Source organism: Micropterus dolomieu, linkage group LG03 (genome assembly GCF_021292245.1).
Source record: "Micropterus dolomieu isolate WLL.071019.BEF.003 ecotype Adirondacks linkage group LG03, ASM2129224v1, whole genome shotgun sequence".
NCBI classification, from domain to species: Eukaryota; Metazoa; Chordata; class Actinopteri; order Centrarchiformes; family Centrarchidae; genus Micropterus; species Micropterus dolomieu.
This window is the reverse complement of record NC_060152.1, coordinates 20582210-20602495: the sequence shown is the minus strand read 5'-3', so window position 1 is coordinate 20602495 and position 20286 is coordinate 20582210. Positions and strand designations below refer to the sequence as shown.

Sequence of the window (20286 nt, the reverse complement as noted above, 5' to 3'; positions counted from 1 at the left end):
GGTGAACTGATAAGTCAGCAATCCCGAGGGAGGGGTGATGTCAGAGTTAGTCAGCCAGCCAATGCAGATAAGTCATTTTGGGAACTGATGTGTGTGAGTAGGTGTGTGTCTGTGTTGAAACAAAGCTGTGTTACTTTAGGCAAGTGTCTACTGAGCTCTCCCCCATGCGTCAGTAACACTGCAGACAGTTGTGTTAGAGAAGAAACACATGGATGTTAAACACTCAATGAGTCACACATAAGTACTGTTAACAGGATCTGTATAAAACTACATGGATGCATTAGACAGACACCTGTCAGAAATTACATTTAAATTCCAAGCCAGGATTCTTTTGATAAGCTCTGGATCTCCTATATGAGATTTTAGATTAACTCAACTTTTTTTTTTTTAAACTGCAGACACACATTGGACCCCTTTAGCAGCCAGTATGGAGATCCTGTTTCTACTATCTACAGATGGCAAATATTGTGCAACGCAGTAAAGTAAAACATTGGATTAGCAACTTTTAACCAAAAAACTCGAGTTTGCACACACCACAATGTTTTATTTCGATTTCATGAAAGCTAAAGTGACAAACCCATTCCCTTTCTGATCTATTTTAACTCCTCTGCTTTGTCACTTTTATTTTTATCTCTTGCCTTTTTTGTATTATACTTGCATCTTTTAAATGTACTTCTATGTTCATAGAATTACGTTTCACCAAATGCACCTTTTTGTGTGATTTGAGTTGAACGGTTTCTTTATCTCCTGTAAATAAAATGTGTTAAAGCAGCTGTAACGAGGCTGTGAACAATCAGGCAGAGGTGATTTTGGAGTCTAACCTACATGTCAGGCAGTACATACTGTTTTATCCATTCAGTGTGTGGCATTCATACTGAATTTATCAGCATAGGCCACCATCTTGTGGAAAACCTCCAGCACAGCACCTAGTAAGTCCCTGTTTGTGTCCAATTCTGGTTAAACAAGGGCAATAAGAGACTGAGAAAACCACCTATGTGATAATATTATGAAACGTGTTTTATTACGAACATGTAGCATTTTTTTTTACAGACAAAAGCTGAAATAACAAAGATCAAGTTTGAATTTTAAGTAATTAATTTTATCTTACACTTTACAAGCCAGCTGGTCAAACTGCTGCAAGATAGCTGACTGAGAAATACCTTCTTCAATAACAAGGCATTTTTTATTATGAATGAAAGAACTTTCAACAAAAGTCACTGTGGGAATAAACACAACCACATCCATTTTCAATTGTAAAATTCATTACTTGATAGTGGACATGTTCATGTAGCCACAGGCCTTCTGGAGTTGAAGACCTTGATCCCATTTTGCATTGAAGATCGAGCATATTTGGTCAGCAGGGCTCCGGTAGTCTGTTTCTCTCCACACAGGTCCCTGAGCGATGAAGCATTACAAGTTATAATCCGATAGCTAAAGAAATTTCACATGATTTATTTCTGCGCTAATATCAACAAGACAAACTCATGTGCCTTTACTTAATGATAATTATGATAAATTCCTAAACGGATGACCCCTACTGAATGTATGGCGTGATGTCATCTTCTGTCCATTTCTCTCGGAGAGTGAAGAGGTGGTTGAAGCGCTCCAGCGTGTCCTCTGGGAGATCCTCCACCCGCAGCAGGCAGATGGTCTCTGGACAGGTGGTGCGGTCCACCAGGGCGACACTCTGAAAGATTTACAATGCCAGTGTCAGTAGTTCCTTAGGTCAGTAGGAATGAGAAGAGACAACAACAGCTGCAGCAAGTTTTATCCAAGGCTGATTATTAGACTATACTTCATAATGACTCCGTCTGCATCAGACGGAGGTGGGAGCTGAATCCTTGTGGTAGGAGGAAATGCAAAGTGTCTTGAAATAGAAATAAATCAATGCGATAAGAAGAAGAGTCTGGTGATTTTTGACTCCTAGGAGCCATAGCACTCTTTGATTTTGGTTACATACTGTATTGGATTTCTAACTTTGAAGTCACTGTGGACATACTGTTTCATTAACAGGAAGGAAAGCTTCTCAAAAACATAAACACATGAAACTGCATCTTTAAAGATGAAGACTGACAGATTGTGACTATGATCTCAGGGCTCCCTGTTATCTTGCTGAAGCAATTCTTCAGCCAGGAGTATACAGTACTTATAATGTACCTGCAACACATAGAAAACATTAAACTCCAGCACCCCTCTTCTACTCAGAATGCATTATATAAAAAGCGGTACTGTCTAACCTTTAGCTGGTCCAGTCTAGTGCTCATACCCTCTGGAACGCTCTGCTGCCAAACTTCCTGAAACTCCCTCAGGTTGAACTTGACAGCGTTCTGCAGCAGCAGTAGCGCCATGCCCCGACACACCTTATCCTCATGTAGTGCATAAAAAACTTTATCTGTATAGAGAAAGGAGGGTACAGAGATGTCAGTACTATGTGGTTTGAGCATGTGTAGTATTCTACTACAAATTTGCTAATGGAAACTTGATAGTTTAAGACGGTTTCTCTTTACTGTTTTCAGTATAGCGTCTTCCATAGCAGTTCAAACAGTGCTCGATCATCTCCCTGTGAAAGAAAGAAGAGAAGCTATGGGAAACTGTCTGAGCATCTATTTTAAGACTTATCTAGCCTTATAACAGATGCTCAGACAATTAGTATAAGCTTATTGGTTATGTTATTTGTGTAGTTTCTTTAGTTCCTAAGCTTCAACACCACTAAAAATCAACTAGACTAACTGAAATGACAACTAGCTTAAACTGTCGATATTTTGCTTTTCCTGTTGCATGAGCATGTGGATCGTGGACGTTAACGTACTTGGGTTCCAGTGGAGCTAACTCTTCCAGACTGGTTTGAAGGGGAACCTTGTTGAAGGCCCACGACTCAGAATCCACCAGCTGAGTCACATGACCGAGCAGCTTCATCTCGTAGTCAAAGTCCAGCATGCGCCAGTAGCCTGGAAGGCAGAAAGGATTCTCTTGCTAAACATCTGGTAGGCATTTATTTATTTGTTATTTATATTAGTAAGAATAGATAAGATTATAGAGCTTCTATTTACAAAAGCATCGTCCTGGCACTACATTGTCAATGATTTTGTACCTATTTTCAGCAAAAGCAACTTTAACAATGAATATGCATGTAGTTGTTTATTAAAAAAATGGCAGTGTTTACCATCTATATGACAGGCATGGATGAGCTCTAATTGGGTCTTTATCTCCTCTTCACTGGCCTGGATCCTCTCCAACAGATCCTGCATTGTGTACTGGTAACAGAGGAGCACAGAAAACCAGCTACAATAACATTTAAAAGAGGGGGGACACAGTAACAGTGAAACATTCAAAATGTAACCACCATCTTAGGCAGCCATACTCAAATTTACAGTTTAAAAACCATTAACGTCTAATAAAGAGCAGACAAACCATGTACAGATATCGACATAGAAGCCCCACACTCTTTCACCAGATGCATTACATGATACAGTCATTTACTGCTGCACTGATAGTTCACTTAAGATAAATCAATTGTAATATTCGAATGTATTTAGCATGCAAACCTTTCTTGAAACCAGTTGTACTTTTATATAAACCAGTCTTTTCTACAGCGTTTGAAGGGATAATGAACGTAGAAGCTGCTACTGCAGGAAAGATGGTAGATCATCACTTTTATCAAGGCTTCTGCTTTCACACTTAATCTCAGCAGACAGCCTACATGGTGTGTATATTATTATACCATGGGTGCTACTGAAAGAGTACAGACTTAACATTGATGCCCTCTTCCTATATACACAGTCCTGTCAACACAGGATATTATGATTAATGACTTCAATGTAGATTTATTTACCCTGTTTTCTGTACTCTCCTCCTGTCCCACTAAAGCAGGTCCTTCATAAGGATTCTCCATTAAAAGCTTTTTCAGTTTCTTCAGTTTAGGACGTTGTTTCCTCAGTTCCCAGTAGCTGTTGCAAAATCCCCAGATCTGCAACAGACGTAGGACACTGTTAGTGTATGTGCTTCATAAAGGCAATTAACCATTATGTGAAGGTTGTGACTGCCTGTGTGTAGTGCTGGGCAATAAAACAATAATGATAGTTATTGCTATATAATTTCCCTCAATATATTACACATACAATATAATAAATGTTCAATATATCGTCAATAAATATTTGGTTTAATTCATTTGAATTACGAACAAATTAGCACTTAATTTTTCTATTAAAATATTTATTTTGTTGAAGAAAGTGGGACTGAAAAAAGATTTACTAATCATATTTGTTGAAAAAGATTTTATCATAATAGTTTTGATTGTTCTACCTCAGATTTGTGAAGTGATCCACTGTTTGGCATCAAGTGTTTGTCACGTTCTGACCATAAAGAAAACTAACCAAATAATTAACCTTCTGGTTTCTTCAATTTTCACTCAGGAGCAAAAATCAGCCTTTAAACTTGAAAGAAATAATGATTTGATGTACATCGTGGTAATTATCAATATCGAATGATATAAAATGTTTTTGTCATGATAACATTTTTGGCCTGATTAAGAAGATGAGCAGAATAAGGAGGGAGTGGGACTACCCGGTACTGGTTAGTGGGGGGGGAGAAGGCAGTCACTAACAAAGAGAAGGCAGAGATGATGGCTAAAACCTTTGTGGCAATACATAGCTCTGACAACCTGGAAGGTGAGTGGAAGAAAGGAAGGGAAATGACATTGAAGGCATATCCTGGGGTCTTGGGAAAAAAGGGAGGAAGTGGGTGATGCACTGAGTGCTCCATTTTCTAAGGCAGAAATGGAGAGAGCAATTACAAGAACAGGTTTGACATCGCCAGGAGAAGATGAAATGTGTTAGGTTATGTTTTCGTATATGGGTAGGAAGACGACTTAGGCTATATAACAGAGTGTGGGAAGAAGGGCAGCTTCCAAAGAGTTGGAAGGAAGCAGTGGTAGTCCCAATTATAAGGATCCAACAAAACCTACAAGCTATAGGCCAATTGCTTTAACATCTCATGTGTGTAAAGTAATGGAACGAATGATAACAGACAGAATGGTTTATTTTTTGGAGAAGAGGGAATTAATTGCGTCGTGTCAAAGTGGATTCAGGAAGGGGAGGGGAACAATGGATCCAGTGTTATGCCTGGCAGATGAGATAAGGAAAGCCGTGGTCAATAAGGAAACAGTGGTAGCAGTCTTCTTTGACGTTGAGAAAGCGTATGACATGATGTGGAAGGAGGGACTGATGATAAAACTGGATAAATTGGGAATAGGAGGTAGGGCTTTTAACTGGGTGAAGGATTTCCTGTATGGACGATCTATACGAGAGTTGGGAAAGAAATATCTGGCAGCTACCTCATAGAAAATGGGACCCCCCAGGGAAGTGTGATTAGTCCGTTGCTCTTCTCCATCATGATAAATGATGTATTTTCAGAGGTAGGGCCTGGGATTGGAAGATCTTTGTTTGCTGATGATGGGGCCATGTGGAAAAGGGGAAGGGAGATAAAGTACACAGTTAGAAAGGTCCAGGAAGCAATAGATCTAGTAGGGCGGTGGTCACTGAGATCGGGTTTTAGGTTTTCAAGGGAAAAAACACAGGTGGTTTTCTTTACAGGGAAAACGTTGGGGGAAGAGATAAAGCTTAAACTATATGGACATGTACTGGAGAAGGTTGAGTCCTTTAGGTTTTTGGGAATGGTGTTTGATGCTAGGTTGACATGGGCCGGCCACATTGAGAAAGTTATAGTTAAATGTAAAAAGGTATTAAATGTGATGAGGAGTTTGGCAGGAGTGGACTGGGGGGCGAGTAGGAAAGCACTGAAGGGGATATATGATGCACTGATTAAATCAGTAATAGATTATGGTTGCATAGCATACAGAGATGCAGCTAGAACCACATTGGCCAAGTTGGATGTTGTACAAACACAAGCGCTGAGAATATGTACTGGAGCGTTTCATACGTCACCAGCAGTGGCAATGCAGGTAGAAATGGGTGAGATGCCTCAATTAAGAAGGGAACAGCTGGCAACCAACTATTGGGCAAACCTCCAAGGACAGGGGAGGTCTCACCCCATAAGAGCAGTTATGCAGGTATGCTGGAAGCATGAAAGGGTTAAAAACCACAGTTTAGGATGGGTGGGAGATGCTATTGGGAAAGAGATGGGAATTGAGGGAAAGGAATTTTGCCCAACAGTTCCGCTACCAATCAGACCACCTTGGCTCCTTTTGCAGACTAGTGTGGACCTAGAGATTTTAAATAGCCTCTCAAGGAGTAGAGCGGGGGTGGATGTATGCCAGATATTTAGTGATAGGATGAATGACAAGTATAGTGACTATTTGGTCATATTCACTGATGGGTCTAAAGACCCGGAGTCTGGACAAGCTGGATCTGCTTTCAGTGTACCAAAGATGGGAGTAAAGATGCAGAAGAGACTCTCTGATAATTTATCAGTATTCACCGTGGAGTTGGTGTCTGTTTGGTTGGCATTGCAGTGGGTAGAGGAAGTTAAACCAGCAAAAGTTGTCAAGTTGCTCAGACTCTAGTGCATTTCTGAAGAGTATGCAATCGTTTAAGTCACAAGCAAGTAGTAGTATACAGTACTTCATAGTACATGAAGTAATTGAACTTTACTCACAGATATGTCAGATGGGGGTAAGGGTAAAGTTTACATGGGTTCCAGCACATGTGGGGGTGATTGGTAATTTATTAATTTAGCTGACGCTTTTATCCAAAGCGACTTACAATTGCTATACATGTCAGAGGTCGCACAACAAGGGGTTAAGTGTCTTACTCAGGGACACAATGGTGGATGTCTCACAGTGGGAATTGAACCCAGGTCTCCCACACCAAAGGCAAGCATCTTATCTATGCTTGCCTTTGCCTTGCCATCACCATCCCATGATAGATAGATTGGCAAAACAAGCCAGTAAACGGGAAGCTGTTGAAATAGCAATTTCAATAAGTAAAGCAGAAGCCAAAGCACAAATCAGGTCAAAAATTAATAAAAAGTGGCAGGCACACTGGGATGCAGGGGAGAAAGGGAGGCATTTATATAACATTCAACAAAAGGTTGGGACAGAAAGGATCACTGAAAGGAAACGAAGGGAGGAAATCATCTTCACTAGGTTAAGAATAGGACACTGTGGGTTAAATAAGTACTTATGTATTATACTTACGTATTATGGGTAAGCACATATCAGGTAGGTGTGAATTTTGTGATAATATTGAATCTGTGGAACATGTGATTTTTGAGTCTCAGAAATATGAGAGGGAAAGGGCAAAGATGAGAGAGGGGATAAGAAGGTTAGGGGGGCAAGGGAATTCACTTAGGGAAGTGCTGGAGAAGTCATTAAATGATATGAGTACACTGTTATTTTGATTCTTAAAGGAAACAAGACTGGCAGAAAGGATATAGGTAAAAGATTTTGTTTGTTTATTTGTTTCAGTTTTTGTTTTGATGATTTATTTATCTATCTCCGGCCCACACTCCAGTACAGTAGATGGCGGTAATGCAATAATGTTGGATGCCAACCGCCGTTAAACAACAAAGAAGAAGAAGAAGAAGAAGAACATTTTTGGCCATATCGTCTAGCTCTACCTGTGTGTGTGTGTGTCATTTCTATACCTGAGTGTGTGTCACATGAGAGCTGTCCTGGCTGTTGGTCAGCTGGTCTGGAGTTCTGCATCCTGGTACAAACAGCAGCAGGTTGGATGTGTCTGCAATTTTTAGATCATAGGTCTTGTCAGCACTACAGAGAACCGCACGCTCATCCTTATCCCCTCGAATCACCAGACTGGAAAAAGAGAAAATGATTGTGAGTTACAATTTATACATCAATTACATATGTCTGCATTCATCCTGATTATGCATCTCGTGCTACTACACTGCAGGTCAGTTTTAATTATCTCCGACCACACATGAATCATTTGTGTCCAACAAGAGGAAAGAAGAGACAGTCACATCTAGATGATGTTCTCACCAGGTTTTAAATGACTGAATACAGGAACATTACTTCGCATCATTAAAGTCTTACCTCTGCCCGGCTTCAATGTGTTTGCACAGCGTGTCGTCCAGCTCCATCAGGCAGTAGTCTGCAGATGATACGTTTTCCCCAAAAGACAGACAGTGAATAGTTTTCTGCAGATCCTCCTCTTTCAGCTTGGCGATCTGCAGAGTGGCCTGAACCTCCTCTAAAGTTCTCATTTTGGGTCAGACGTCGGTCTTAAATAGATAATGTTTTGATGGATAAACCCCGTTTTTGACTCGCGAAACAAACTAAACTTTTCAAAGGCATAAACTCAGTCAACACTAATGTTATTTTGTAGCAATACTCGACGACTGTCAAATTTCCCCGCGTTCTCTCTGTCGTGGGAAGGAAGTGCAGTAACTAAGTTGAGGTGCGACGTCAAAATAGGGTCGGGTAGAAACTATTACGCGATAGAAATGTGAATAAATGCGAAAATTAGTTTCTTTCAGCACATATTTAAATGTTGTCGTTAAAATAAACTAAGAACCAACACGAGAGTTACCATTTTTCTACTAATATAGATAAACCTGTAACCAAAGACTGTATGGAAATATTGAAGTCTCACATCTTGTTTCAATCGAGTGAAATCACCAAACGAACCACCTCTCACGTTAAGGGTCAAATGTTTTGAGGATGTGCTGGTAGTGCCTTCGAAATGTCAAGTTTCTCCAGATCTGCCCAGGTAACCATACACGTTATACTGTTATCCTATTTTTATCTCACAATTTGAGCGTTTTGTACGATTAGGTTTTGGTTTATGTATGTTACGTCAGTCACAGTTAGCTGTTAGCTAAGGAGCTAACCACGGTGTATGTGATGTGGTTATAATAACGGTAAGTGCAGACTGCCCTTAGCAACTGAGAAATACTCGAGTCAAATTTGTTGTATCCTCACTATAACTTAACGTTACTGTTTGCAAGAAGTGTTATAACCCCTAAGACCAATATTTATGTCTCTTGTCAGCATTTTCACATAAGTTATAGTCTTAACAACCCTGTCAGATTTTTCTAGCTTTAAGCATTGTTTTGAGATATTAGTTAGAACAGAGTTCTTCTAACTGTTTTATACTTATCCTATTAATAACTGTGTGTGTGTGTGTGTGTGTGTGTGTGTGTGTGTGTGAGTGTGGACACGGTGCAGTTGATGAAATCTTACCACTAATTTTAACACTCAAGAAAATAACAAAGAAATCAAGGAATAGGGATTCTGATTTCATTGTAAATTTTAAAATTACTAAGCAGACAATACCAGAATATTCTGTCCTAACCTTTTTTTGATACATTGAAATTATATGTTTCGTTAAAATAATAAGTTTAGGCTTATTGGTGCTTTTACACAGTATGGATGTTATCTGTTATACTGTATGCTGCGCAGAGGAGGCGTTAGCTGACACTAGGGCTGCAACTAACCATTATTTTCATTGTTGAGTAATCTGTGGATTATTTTCTTGATTAATGGATTAGTTGTTTTGTCTTTAAAATGTTAAAAAATGTTGACGCCCTTAAATGTTTTGTTTTGTCCACAACCCAAATATATTCAGTTTACTGTCAGAGGAGTAAAGAAACCTAGAAACAAGTTTACTTCTACTTTGACATGTCAGCATGTCTTTTGTGAAAAGGCTTATTGTTAGAAAATGCAGGTCTCTTTTGTTTCTACTGCCATTAAACCTGTGATGGTCAGTTTATTTAACACTTCTGTTTTTTCTTCTTTCAGCAATGGGCGACCTTCGCTCGATCCTGGTTCCTGATCGATGCCAGGATGCAGCCTCCTGGGAAGATCGCGACCATGTGTTCTGTGAGATTACAGGGGAAACACAAGCCTATCTACCACGCACTGAGTAAGTAGGGGTACAGTCTGTCACAAAACACACATATAAAGTCATGAGCAGCTTTCTAACTTTAACATAACCCCTGTGCTGGGCGTAAACTACAGTTTTTTCAGACACCCCAATCCACCCATAGTTTAAGCTTGTTGTGGCATGGAACGGCCACATGATGGCAGTAGATGATACTGTATGAATATTTTGCTTGCTTCTTACTGATAAGTGACATTCTCAGAATAGTCTTTGTTTTTTGGAAGATCAGTCTTTGTTGGTCTAGTAAACTAGCTGTTGTTATCATTGGCATACAAGCTGTGTCTGTACCTGTCTGTCTCTCTGTTAGACAATGATAGTCAAGTATATTTATTATTATTATTATTATTATTATAGTATTTTTCATAGTTTTGAACATAGCAATAAGCCTGAAAACAAACACCTTGAACATCTTTGCAGGTGATTGTGGTGACCATGTTGTAGTAATAAACACCAGAAACATAGCATTCTCTGGAAACAAATGGGAGCAGAAAGTCTACTCGTCACACACAGGGTAAGTCCAAACAACATGATAATTTACTTTTCCCCTCTCTTTTTCTTCCGTGCTTGTAAACCTCTCAGAAAAGTCTTTCAAGAAAAGCATTTCTCAGTGTCTCTGTAGCCTCTTGTCACGTTCATACTTGAGAGGCAATGACCCACTTTCTTTGACACCACAGGGTTTCATGGGTTTTTATTTTGGACTCATATTTGTGACAAACGGTTTTCCACTGTATAGTGCCTAATGCATGAAAAATTGAGATTGGGGGTGGTTTTGCTTGTAATAGGACAAATGGGCAATCAGTGAGGTCAGCATTAGATGCTGTCTCCTTAGACTGCTAAAAAGTCTTTAATACAATTTCTTCTATAAAGCAGTCTTTGTTTCAAAGAGAAAAACAATTTGATTAGAATTACAGATTAAAAAAACAGAATGCGCTTTAATATAATTATCACTAAAAGTAGAAGATATTAATCAATGAAATCAATCAAATTAATTAATGTCTCATATCCAGTCGCAGGAAAAGGTATGCGAACCCTGCAGATCAGACCTTAAGAACGGTCAGGAGGAATTTTGGACCTTTCCTCTTTACAAAACTGTTTCAGTTCAGCGATATTCATGAGATGTGTGGTGTGAATCACTCTCTTGAGGTCATGCCTAAGCATCACAATCAGGTTGAGGTCAGGACTCTGACTGGGCCACTCCAGAAGGTGTATTTTCTTCTGCTGAAGCCTATATGTTGTTGATTTACTTCTGTGTTTTGGGTCATTGTCCTGTTGCATCACCCATCTCCTGTTGAGCTTCAATTGACGGACAGATGGCCTTACATTCTCCTGCAAAATGTCATGATAAACTTTGGAATAAATTTTTTCTGTCAATGATAGCAACCCTTCCAGGCCCAGAGGCAGCAAAGCAGCCCCAAATCTGATGCCCCCTCCACCATACCTCACAGTTGGGATAAGGTTTCAATGTTGGTGTGCTGTGCTTTTTTTCCTCCACACATAGGGTTGTGTGTTCCTTCCAAACAACTCAACTTTGGTTTCATCTATCCACAGAATATTTTGCCAATAGTGCTGTGGAACATCTAGGTGCTCTTCTGCAAACTTGCAATGTTTATTTGGACAGCAGTGGCTTCCTCCGTAGTGTCCTCTTGGGAACTCCATTCTTGTTTAGTGTTTGACTTATCATCGAGTTGTCAACAGAGATGTTAGCATGTTCCAGAGATTTCTGTAAGTCTTCAGCTGACAGTTTGTCTTACCATGGACTGATGAACTTCAAGGCTTGTAGGGATACTTCTGTAACACTTTTTAGCTTCATGCAAGTCAACAACTCTCAATCTTAGGTCTTCTGAGGGGTATTGGTGTGTGTCTTTTATAGGACAGGGCAGCTTTAACCAAAACCTCCAATCTCATCTCATTGATTGGTTGGCTGATTCCTGACTGCAGTTTGCTTTTGGAGAAGATATTAGCCTAGGGGTTCACAAACTTTTCCCAACCTGCACCGTGAATGTTTATGTGGTGTGTTATAAACATTTAATAAATAAAAACATTTAATTGTTTGTGTGGTATTAGTTTAAGCAGACTGTGTTTCTCTGTGGGTGCAACTTAGATGAAGTTCAGATCACATTTTATGACCAATCTATGCTCTCTCTCTCTCTCTCTCGATATATATATATATATATATATATATGCGCTCACTGGTTGACCAATCTATTCAGTTTAGTTCGTTATACACTTGGACTGACTTTCCTTGTCCCCCCCCAAAGGTATCCAGGTGGATTCAAACAGCTCACAGCTGCCCAGCTGCACCAAAAAGACCCCAAAGCTGTAAGTGTCTCTCAATTAGTATTCTCCAGTTTTTAATTATTATTTACAGAAAATTCTGAAATCTCAGTAGAGAAACTAGAAAACTAGAAAATATTCTCATGCCGCGTAACTTACGCCATGAATATAACACTGTATGTATGATTTAATCCACATTCTTGGAGATTAGTCAAATTGTCATGTCTGCCACATGCTGTGCAGAGCAGGTGTTTGGTGGTTTGACATTTATCCCTTCACATGTGGTGCTCGTGCATATTAATGTGAAGTGCAGAGAACAGGGATTTTATGACAGTGGATTTGTGCTGGTGGTGTTTGGTGCGTTCTGAAACTCTGTATGAAAATGTATGTTCAAGGATAATTCCTGGGGTTTTGGTCGTGATGCATAATCATGGTTTCAGGGTTAGACACACACAGTGATAATTGCATTCAGAACTTGATGTGACCTACATGCTGTGCTTTACAAACCACTGTCAGTGACTTCTTTGTTACAAAACATCGAGGCTTTGTCACAAGAGAGAGAAACAACTCATGAGCTTAAAGGATAAGTCTGGCAATGCTGTGTATTTTTCTTATTGTCAAAAAATACCATGAAAAATTACAACAAACAATGAATTAAAAATACAGAGGGGTATTTCCTATGTTGCTAACATCCGATGTTGCTTATTCTTCTGTGCCATTGCCTTTCATTGTTGTCTTAAAACTATTATATTTATTGAGGGACATTGTCCTCCAGTATGATAAACTATGCTATAGTTAATAAGTCAACCCCACACACACCGTCCTGCTGCCTTTAAATTATAATAAAAACACCAAGGTGATGTCCTGAAATGTCGTCTTTTGTCCACAACCCAAATGTATTCAGTTTACTGGCATAGAGGAGTAAAGAAACTAGAAAATATTCACATAACTTACGCCATGAATGTAACACTGTATGTATGATTTAATCCACATTCTTGGAGATTAGTCAAATTGTCATCTCTGCCACATGCTGTGCAGAGCAGGTATTTTCATTGATTAATCTGTAGATTATATTCTCGATTAATCCATTAGTTGTTTTGAGAAGCTAAAATCAGATAATTTATTTTATTTAAAAAAAAAAAGGGCTCAAAGCGATTAATCGATTATCAAAGTAGTTGGCGATTAATTTACTAGTTGAAAACTTATCGATTAATTAACCAATCGTTCCAGCTCTGTGACCTGGTGATATTAAAATGCAAACCTTCAGTAGCAATGAATAGGCTTGGGGTTGAGCGCCACGGTAGGGAATTCAGAAATCAGTTTTCATGAGCTTTGTAAAATTGACATAATTAAAATAAGACATGCCTTATCTTTCAAACTGGAGTAATGTTGTAAAGCGTTGTTGCCATTTACTTTTAGATGTATTTTAATATTTTGACTGACATCTCACAGTCACAGTGGGCTCAGGGTGGCTCATATTAACTAACACATTGTGTTAGGTTTGTTTTTACTACAGACATGGATATGGTATTCATTTTTAAAACGGGGACCATGATCTGAACAAGTCTTCACATGCATTGTGTGTTATATCAAGTTCTTGTCTATTGCTTCATTTTAACATTTGACTGACCCTTTCCCAGCTCGATTTGCATTGAACAACATGCATAAATCCTATTCAGACTAATCGGAAGAACACGGGGTGTTTAAACCCTATACAGAAAGGATTTGTTTCCTCGTGTGGTTAGTGTAGGCTTATATATATATATATATATATATATACACTCTTGTCATGTGGGACTCACTAAAAGTAGGTGAATGACCTGTACTGGTTTTCACTCTGTAGTTTACAAAAGCAGGAGAAACATTTCCTCTGCTGTTGGTGCTTTGCTGATGCAGGTTTTTTGTCCAGTTGGTGACCACAGCCGTGTGTCCTGATGGTGGTTTACTTAAAATGAGGTTTTGAGGGTTGGCAAGCAAAGAGGGAGAAATAGAATTGGACAGATGAATGATTTGTCAGCCCTGCCTCTATCCAACATCTCTGTCCAATATTTCTGTCCAATGTCTCAGTCCAGTAACTTTCTCCAAGTCGAATTTGTCTGACTGGCCTCATATTGAGAAACATCATGTAGTTTCTCAATATGTAAGAAATGTATATTGATATAAAGAATGAACAGTTGCTATAGACACTTGCTCTTTTACAAGAAACAGTGAGCAGATTGCTCATCAACCTTTTCAATTCTTCTCAACAGATTGTAAAGTTAGCGGTTTACGGCATGCTGCCCAGGAATCTGCACCGACGCACCATGATGCAGCGATTGCACATCTTTCCTGATGACGTAAGTCCAGTTTCTCCTCATTTCTCTGAGCTGATGAGTCTTTAGACAGCCCCTCTTACCCCTTAATCATCCAGGCTTATTAAGGACAATCAGAAAGAGGGCACTTTATGAGAAGTGGTGCACTGACATCATTATGCAGATACTACTAGAATGAGGCAGTTTTAATCATCCTTCATCCAGGTCACCTTTATAACTAATATCAGGTAATTACTAGAAAATTAATATATGTAGTTCACTGTAATTGTTGCCTTTGATGGAGTCCTTTTCATTACATACATTTTCTCAGTAGGTATGTGCGTTTGAGTGGACAATAATGTGGGGTTTTAGTGTTTCACACTGGTTGTGAGGTTGCTTCAGCAGCACTTTCACTCTTTCTCAGTCTTGTATAACATACAGCTGTATTGGTTAATATTTTTATATTAACATTGGGTCAAATGACAGTGTCACTTTTTGTGTCAACTCTGCAATTCCCCTAATTTCTATGGAGCAGTTTAGTGTCTTTAGTGTTTTGGTTCACTCTCCCAGCTCTTGTCAGATTGACAGCAGCAGGCAGCTAGTTACAACTGGCTACAACTGTACACTACCTGCTCAGCACCAAACTGCAGAAAGACAAAGTGGGCAAATAGCTGGTGAACATAATGGAGTGTCTAGCTGCTAAAGAGCCAGATATTTTGCTCAGGAGTTGGTTGAGACCAAAATATAGTGAATATTGGACTTATATTCGTCGTGTGGCCAGAAACATTGGTGTATCAATCTGTCTCTTCCTTGATTCAAAATAGAATCATTGCAGTGAATTATGGTCACTGCACGTCACAACAACATTTTTGGCATGTGGTAGTATCACAATCGTTTTAAATTTCTGTTTGCGAGAACCACTGGTCACATATCACAGCTTCTGTAATGAATTTTTCTTTTTTATCTTTTTTTTTTTAACCATGAAACTTTCATGAAACTTTCATTATTTCCAGGAATGTGTGACAATCAGCTCTTTGAGTTTTGACTTGTAATGTAACACATGATGTGTTTGGTGTCAGAATTTAGAAGTGAGGAAAGTCTGATACATGTCTTTTATTTTGGCCCTGACTTTATATCCACCATCAGAAGTGATGTTATGCAGTGTGCATCCCAAATTACAAGCCGATGGGCTCAAGCCTTGTGAATGTCTGCAGTCCCATCTACAACTCAGAACACAATATATTTTGAAATTTGTGTGTTGGGGGGGGGTCTATCACTGTTTTAAGTCTGAACTATGCCAGCTTCTCTAAATGAATCTGTAGGTACATTCCCACTTGTAATGAATATTAATGAGAACAACTGTAAACACTGGAGAGAGATGGAACTAAAGCTCCCTTTAAGTCAACAATATCTGAGCTGCTTATGGGGTATAAATGGTAACTTTATGCCTATTTTCACGTTCTTTTTCATGTCACGTCTCCTCTGTCCTCCCCCTCACTAGGAACTACCAGAGGACATCCGTGCAAACCTGACGGAGGAGCTGCCTCAGCCCAGAGAAATCCCCAGGAAACTCAGCGAGTACACGCAGGAGGAGATAGACGCCTTCCCCAGGCTGTGGACACCGTATGTAGAAACACATACAGTCTGTTCTCAAACGCACACCAATGTCAACATAAATACAGATGCTGTCCGCACGCGCACATACACACACACACACACACACACACAACACACACACACACACACACACACAGTAGTGTAGGTGTCACTGTATATAAATGTGAATGCAGGATCTACTGTATTACACACAAAGAACCTCAGTACACACAAGATTAACAGGATCATTGATGAGTGTTGCACATTCATATAATGGTATTTTTGTTAAGTACTGTAGCAAATGAATAATGTTGTCATCAACATTGTCTTGCTTGTAAGTTAAATTAAATCACCGTCATTGGAAAACCATGAGTACCAACAACAGCATTGGGATGCATGTAATTGGAATAGCTCATGTTGATGGAGTTGTTTTCAGGTATGCTATTTAATGTCATTTTTGCCTGCTTGGGTGATTATATCATACATGTTTTCAGTTTTTAATAATTGTGGTATAGTTGCTTCAAGGTGACATGTAACATAATGAATCTCCAGCAGAGAAAATGTACATCAAGTCATACTGGCTATTTAGTGCTATTTGTATTCAGTTGACTGAACTAAACAGAAAATGATACATTTTAATGTTTATGCTAATGCTAACCCCTGACCTCTACCTTCAAATGGCTCTTTTAATTGCCTGACAAATTTTTTAAAGTACCTCACTTGGGAATCAATTTCTCACTTTTTTGTCCTTCGAGGATCATTGCACCATGAGTGATACACACACACACACACACACACACAAAACCCCCATATTTTTGGGTGTTGTGCTGGTGAGGAACAGCCAGAAGGGGGCGATGTTGATCTTAGTGCCATCTCACATTGCTACTTTTCACACCCTCTTTGTGTAAACTAACCACCCTGCCTTTGTGCTACAGTAGTTGACATGAAGTAGCATTAGGTTACATCCTCTGAGTGTTTGGGATATTGCAGCCATGTGGTTATGTCTTTAAATACTTTAAAGACAACAGAAATCCAGGATGGGATAAAAATAAGTTTTTGTATTTCGCATTCAAAAAGAAATACAGGTTGTTGAATCGCTGGTGAAGGAACAGTGCTGGCACTTTAACACAGTTTTGCGTTATTTTCATGGTCTTACTAAGCAACGTATGCATGAACGGATCCAATTCAAAAGCTTGCCAACCCCTCCTTTTTGTGGCCAGTTTGACTCTGACACGTTCACTCATGCAGGAAAAAATAAGATGCAACAGTTTTCATTGTAACTAAAAACACATGTGGCTGTGGTGTGAGTGATTGTCAGCCAGCAAAGAGCGGTCAGTATGTGACATGACACACAGAGAACATGGTATATAGACACTCTAAGGTTAAAAGCTCATATGATATTTATACTGTTCGTAAAAGTTTTTGTGATGTTTGCAGAGTTTTACCATTGTACATTATGCTACACTATGCAATTATCAAACAACGTAACACTGAACAGCCTACTCAGTACTCCCTGCCTAGGTGTTGTGCCAGACATTTGAATATAAAAGGTAAAATGTCATAAAAGCTTGTGGGGAAAGTCAGCTGTTTCCCACCACTTCCTGACTGTTTGGACACACAAGGTTTCTCTGTGGGGTGTGAGAGAGCATCTGTTATTTGGCATAATCATATTCATGGGTTTTTCAGTGGAGTATTTTCTGTTCTGAGATTAGACTGACATTGTGACCCGCGGTTTGCTGTCATGATAATGTCGTCCTGTTGCATTTCTCTGGCCTCACCTGTAAGAACCATCATCCTGACAGGTTAACTGGGAGCATTCCCTCTACCACCTGCTCAGCACTAGCTTCAGCGTCCAGCTGTTTATGCAGGTCAGAGCTGCTCCTCTTCATCTGCAGGAGCAGTGGCTCAACACCCAAGTCCACTGGTTGTCATTAAGATCAAATGATAAATAGAAAAGGTTTCCCTTTCCTTTCAACCTTTAGCTGCATCACAGTATAATATTCAGCAACATCGTTGTTACTGCAGTCAATGCACTTTGACTCTCCAAGTTTTTGTGAATATTTGTATTTCACAAAGCAACCACCCAGTTAACAAGGCGACAGTGAAGCACAGTCATGAAACTTTTATGAGTTTCTTAAAGTCGTCATTAATGTGGTGTACGTGCAGAGTTGTTGTGGAGTTGTTTTTGCATTGCATTGAATACAAATATTAAACAGGTTGGTGTGGTGGTGCTGTGGTTAGCACTGTGGCCTCACAGCAAGAAGGTCGTGGGTTCGAACGCCGGTTGACCCAGGCTTTCCCAGGCTTTCTGTGTGGAGTTTGCATGTTCTCCCCGTGTCCGTGTGGGTTCTATCCGGGTGCTCCGGCTTCCTCCCACCATCCAAAGACATGCAGGCTAGGTTAATTGGTGTCTCTAAAATTGTCCTTAAGTGTGAGTGGTTGTTTGCCTATGTGTGGCCCTGCGATGGAATGGCGACCTGTCCAGGGTGTGCGATGGAATGGCGACCTGTCCAGGGTGTGCGATGGAATGGCGACCTGTCCAGGGTGTGCGATGGAATGGCGACCTGTCCAGGGTGTGCGATGGATTGGCGACCTGTCCAGGGTGTGCGATGGATTGGCGACCTGTCCAGGGTGTGCGATGGACAGGTCTAGAGGCATCCAGACATGCATACTGTTTTTGGTTTTATTTGTCCAGGTTTTCCAACCTCTGAAATGTCGGCCTCTGCCCCATTAAAATGGAGGTTATATATGGTACTCAAGGTATTTGAAAAATTTAACTGCTTTCAAGACATCATGTCCCAGTTACCGTGGAAAAAAGATATGCGTACAGCATGTCAGTATTACGCTCGGCATTGCTGTCGGAGTGTGTGTGCATGGTGATAAATGAGCCACTTCTCATTGTTTACTGGCCCAATCTCTTCAGCCAATCAGGGCACATGCCCAGGCCTGTCGCTGTGTGGTCGTCAAGGTCAAGCTAATTCTGGTTTATTTAAAAGATGGGTCATAGCCTAGTTAATGTTCCCTCACACTGTCTTATTCATTTTACTGATCGTGTGTGTGCGCGTGCATGCGCGCGCATGTGCCCGCCCGCCTGTCAGAGGAGGCGAAGTTGAGGTCATCGAGGGCAATTCAATTGTTGCCCTTTATTAAACACAGTTAATATTCTCTCAGAAAACCTTGGAGCAGAAGCAAAAGATTATTACTGGATATGTGACTCCTGTCCCCTCTCCCCACGCAGATGCACGCACACACACGGTGCTCAGACAGAAAATCAACAACATAACCATACTGCTGTAGTTGATAGCAGAGCTATTACAGTTCATGATAACATTTTTTTTACTTTGTATCAAAACCAATACAGCATGCCATGATAATATCTGTCTGCTACAATCTCTGCTCAAAATTAAAGCAGAAAAACACAAAAAGAGGATGCTGTGTCTGGTCTCATTTTGAAAAGGGAAAAAAAAACCTGATAAGATCTTTCTGGTTTCTCATCTGTCATTTTCTCTCCATGTTTTTCCTTGTAATGGGTTCTTTCCCCAGACTTTTTTACCCCACCATACTAATGTGTTGTCTTGTGTTTTTTCTACAGACCTGAAGACTACAAGATGAAATGAAATCGAGGCTGCCGACCCGACGTGACCAAAGCTGAAAAGGGTTATGGGGGTTGGTTATGTTATAATACCTGACAGATATTGTAAAAATTGGAATATTTGATGTGGAGATGTTGTTCTGTTTTTAAAACACACAAATCTGATTTTCTTTGTTCAGATTAAACATTACAAAAACAGTCACATTTTGTGCAAATTCAGGAAACCACACTGGCATCAAGGCTCTACTGGACTTTACTAAAGCACTACTAAGTCGTAACTTGTGTGCCAACATCATCAACACAAACTCTGTGCCGCCTGACAGCAGACCTGAATCATCCAGTAACAGCTTGAGATTTTACCATGTGGCTCAGCTCTGATCAGAGAAAATCAGATTCTGTAGGTTTCCCTCTGATTATACAACCATGAAATGATCAGATCTGGCCCATAAAAAATGACATCTGTTAGTGCTGATCCTGCCTTTGAAGGTTTGTGGGTTCCAGTGAAACCAGTTAATGAGTTACTATGACAACGTTCAGGCCATCCATGTGGTTTCAGTAGAAAATGGTGAACTTTTTGTCTGGTCAGAAATTTTAATGGTGTTGTTAAAGTATAAAGCAGCAGTGTTTATGTGAGTTGTAAAATAGGCTAATAAACAATTTAATAAACCTGTTC

At 39.8% G+C, this 20286-nt stretch overlaps 2 protein-coding genes across 3 annotated transcripts; one reads left to right on the top strand and one right to left on the bottom strand.

Moving 5' to 3' along the window:
* Positions 1 to 996: 996 nt before the first annotated feature.
* On the bottom strand, positions 997 to 8508 carry dscc1 (DNA replication and sister chromatid cohesion 1). Its single transcript, XM_046044358.1, has 9 exons — positions 8012 to 8508; positions 7603 to 7771; positions 3833 to 3967; positions 3164 to 3254; positions 2810 to 2948; positions 2508 to 2560; positions 2238 to 2392; positions 1539 to 1687; positions 997 to 1395 (listed from the first exon to the last, which is right to left on the bottom strand). Exons 1-9 carry the CDS (start codon positions 8179 to 8181, stop codon positions 1284 to 1286), a joined length of 1173 nt encoding a protein of 390 aa, XP_045900314.1. The 5' UTR covers positions 8182 to 8508; the 3' UTR covers positions 997 to 1283.
* mrpl13 (mitochondrial ribosomal protein L13) lies at positions 7624 to 20279 on the top strand. Of its 2 annotated transcripts, none has more exons than XM_046044360.1 (7): positions 7624 to 7792; positions 9719 to 9842; positions 10278 to 10371; positions 12119 to 12179; positions 14384 to 14470; positions 15927 to 16048; positions 19614 to 20279. In XM_046044360.1, exons 1-7 carry the CDS (start codon positions 7787 to 7789, stop codon positions 19636 to 19638), a joined length of 519 nt encoding a protein of 172 aa, XP_045900316.1. In that variant the 5' UTR covers positions 7624 to 7786; the 3' UTR covers positions 19639 to 20279. The 2 variants fall into 2 exon arrangements, with proteins under 2 accessions (XP_045900316.1, XP_045900315.1); XM_046044359.1 differs by lacking the exon at positions 7624 to 7792 and adding an exon at positions 8409 to 8687.
* Positions 20280 to 20286: the final 7 nt, after the last annotated feature.

Bases quoted from the DNA above. Each gene is read 5' to 3' on its own strand.
- dscc1 (XM_046044358.1), bottom strand. From the start codon at position 8,181: ATGAGAACTTTAGAGGAGGTTCAGGCCACTCTGCAGATCGCCAAGCTG. The intron at 7,772-8,011 runs GTAAGACTTTAA...CTCTTTTTCCAG, and splicing joins CACATTGAAGCCGGGCAGAG to TCTGGTGATTCGAGGGGATA. The intron at 3,968-7,602 runs GTATAGAAATGA...CGTCTGTTGCAG, and splicing joins CTCATGTGACACACACTCAG to ATCTGGGGATTTTGCAACAG.
- mrpl13 (XM_046044359.1), top strand. From the start codon at position 8,661: ATGTCAAGTTTCTCCAGATCTGCCCAG. The intron at 10,372-12,118 runs GTAAGTCCAAAC...CCCCCCCCAAAG, and splicing joins GTCTACTCGTCACACACAGG to GTATCCAGGTGGATTCAAAC. The intron at 12,180-14,383 runs GTAAGTGTCTCT...TCTTCTCAACAG, and splicing joins ACCAAAAAGACCCCAAAGCT to ATTGTAAAGTTAGCGGTTTA.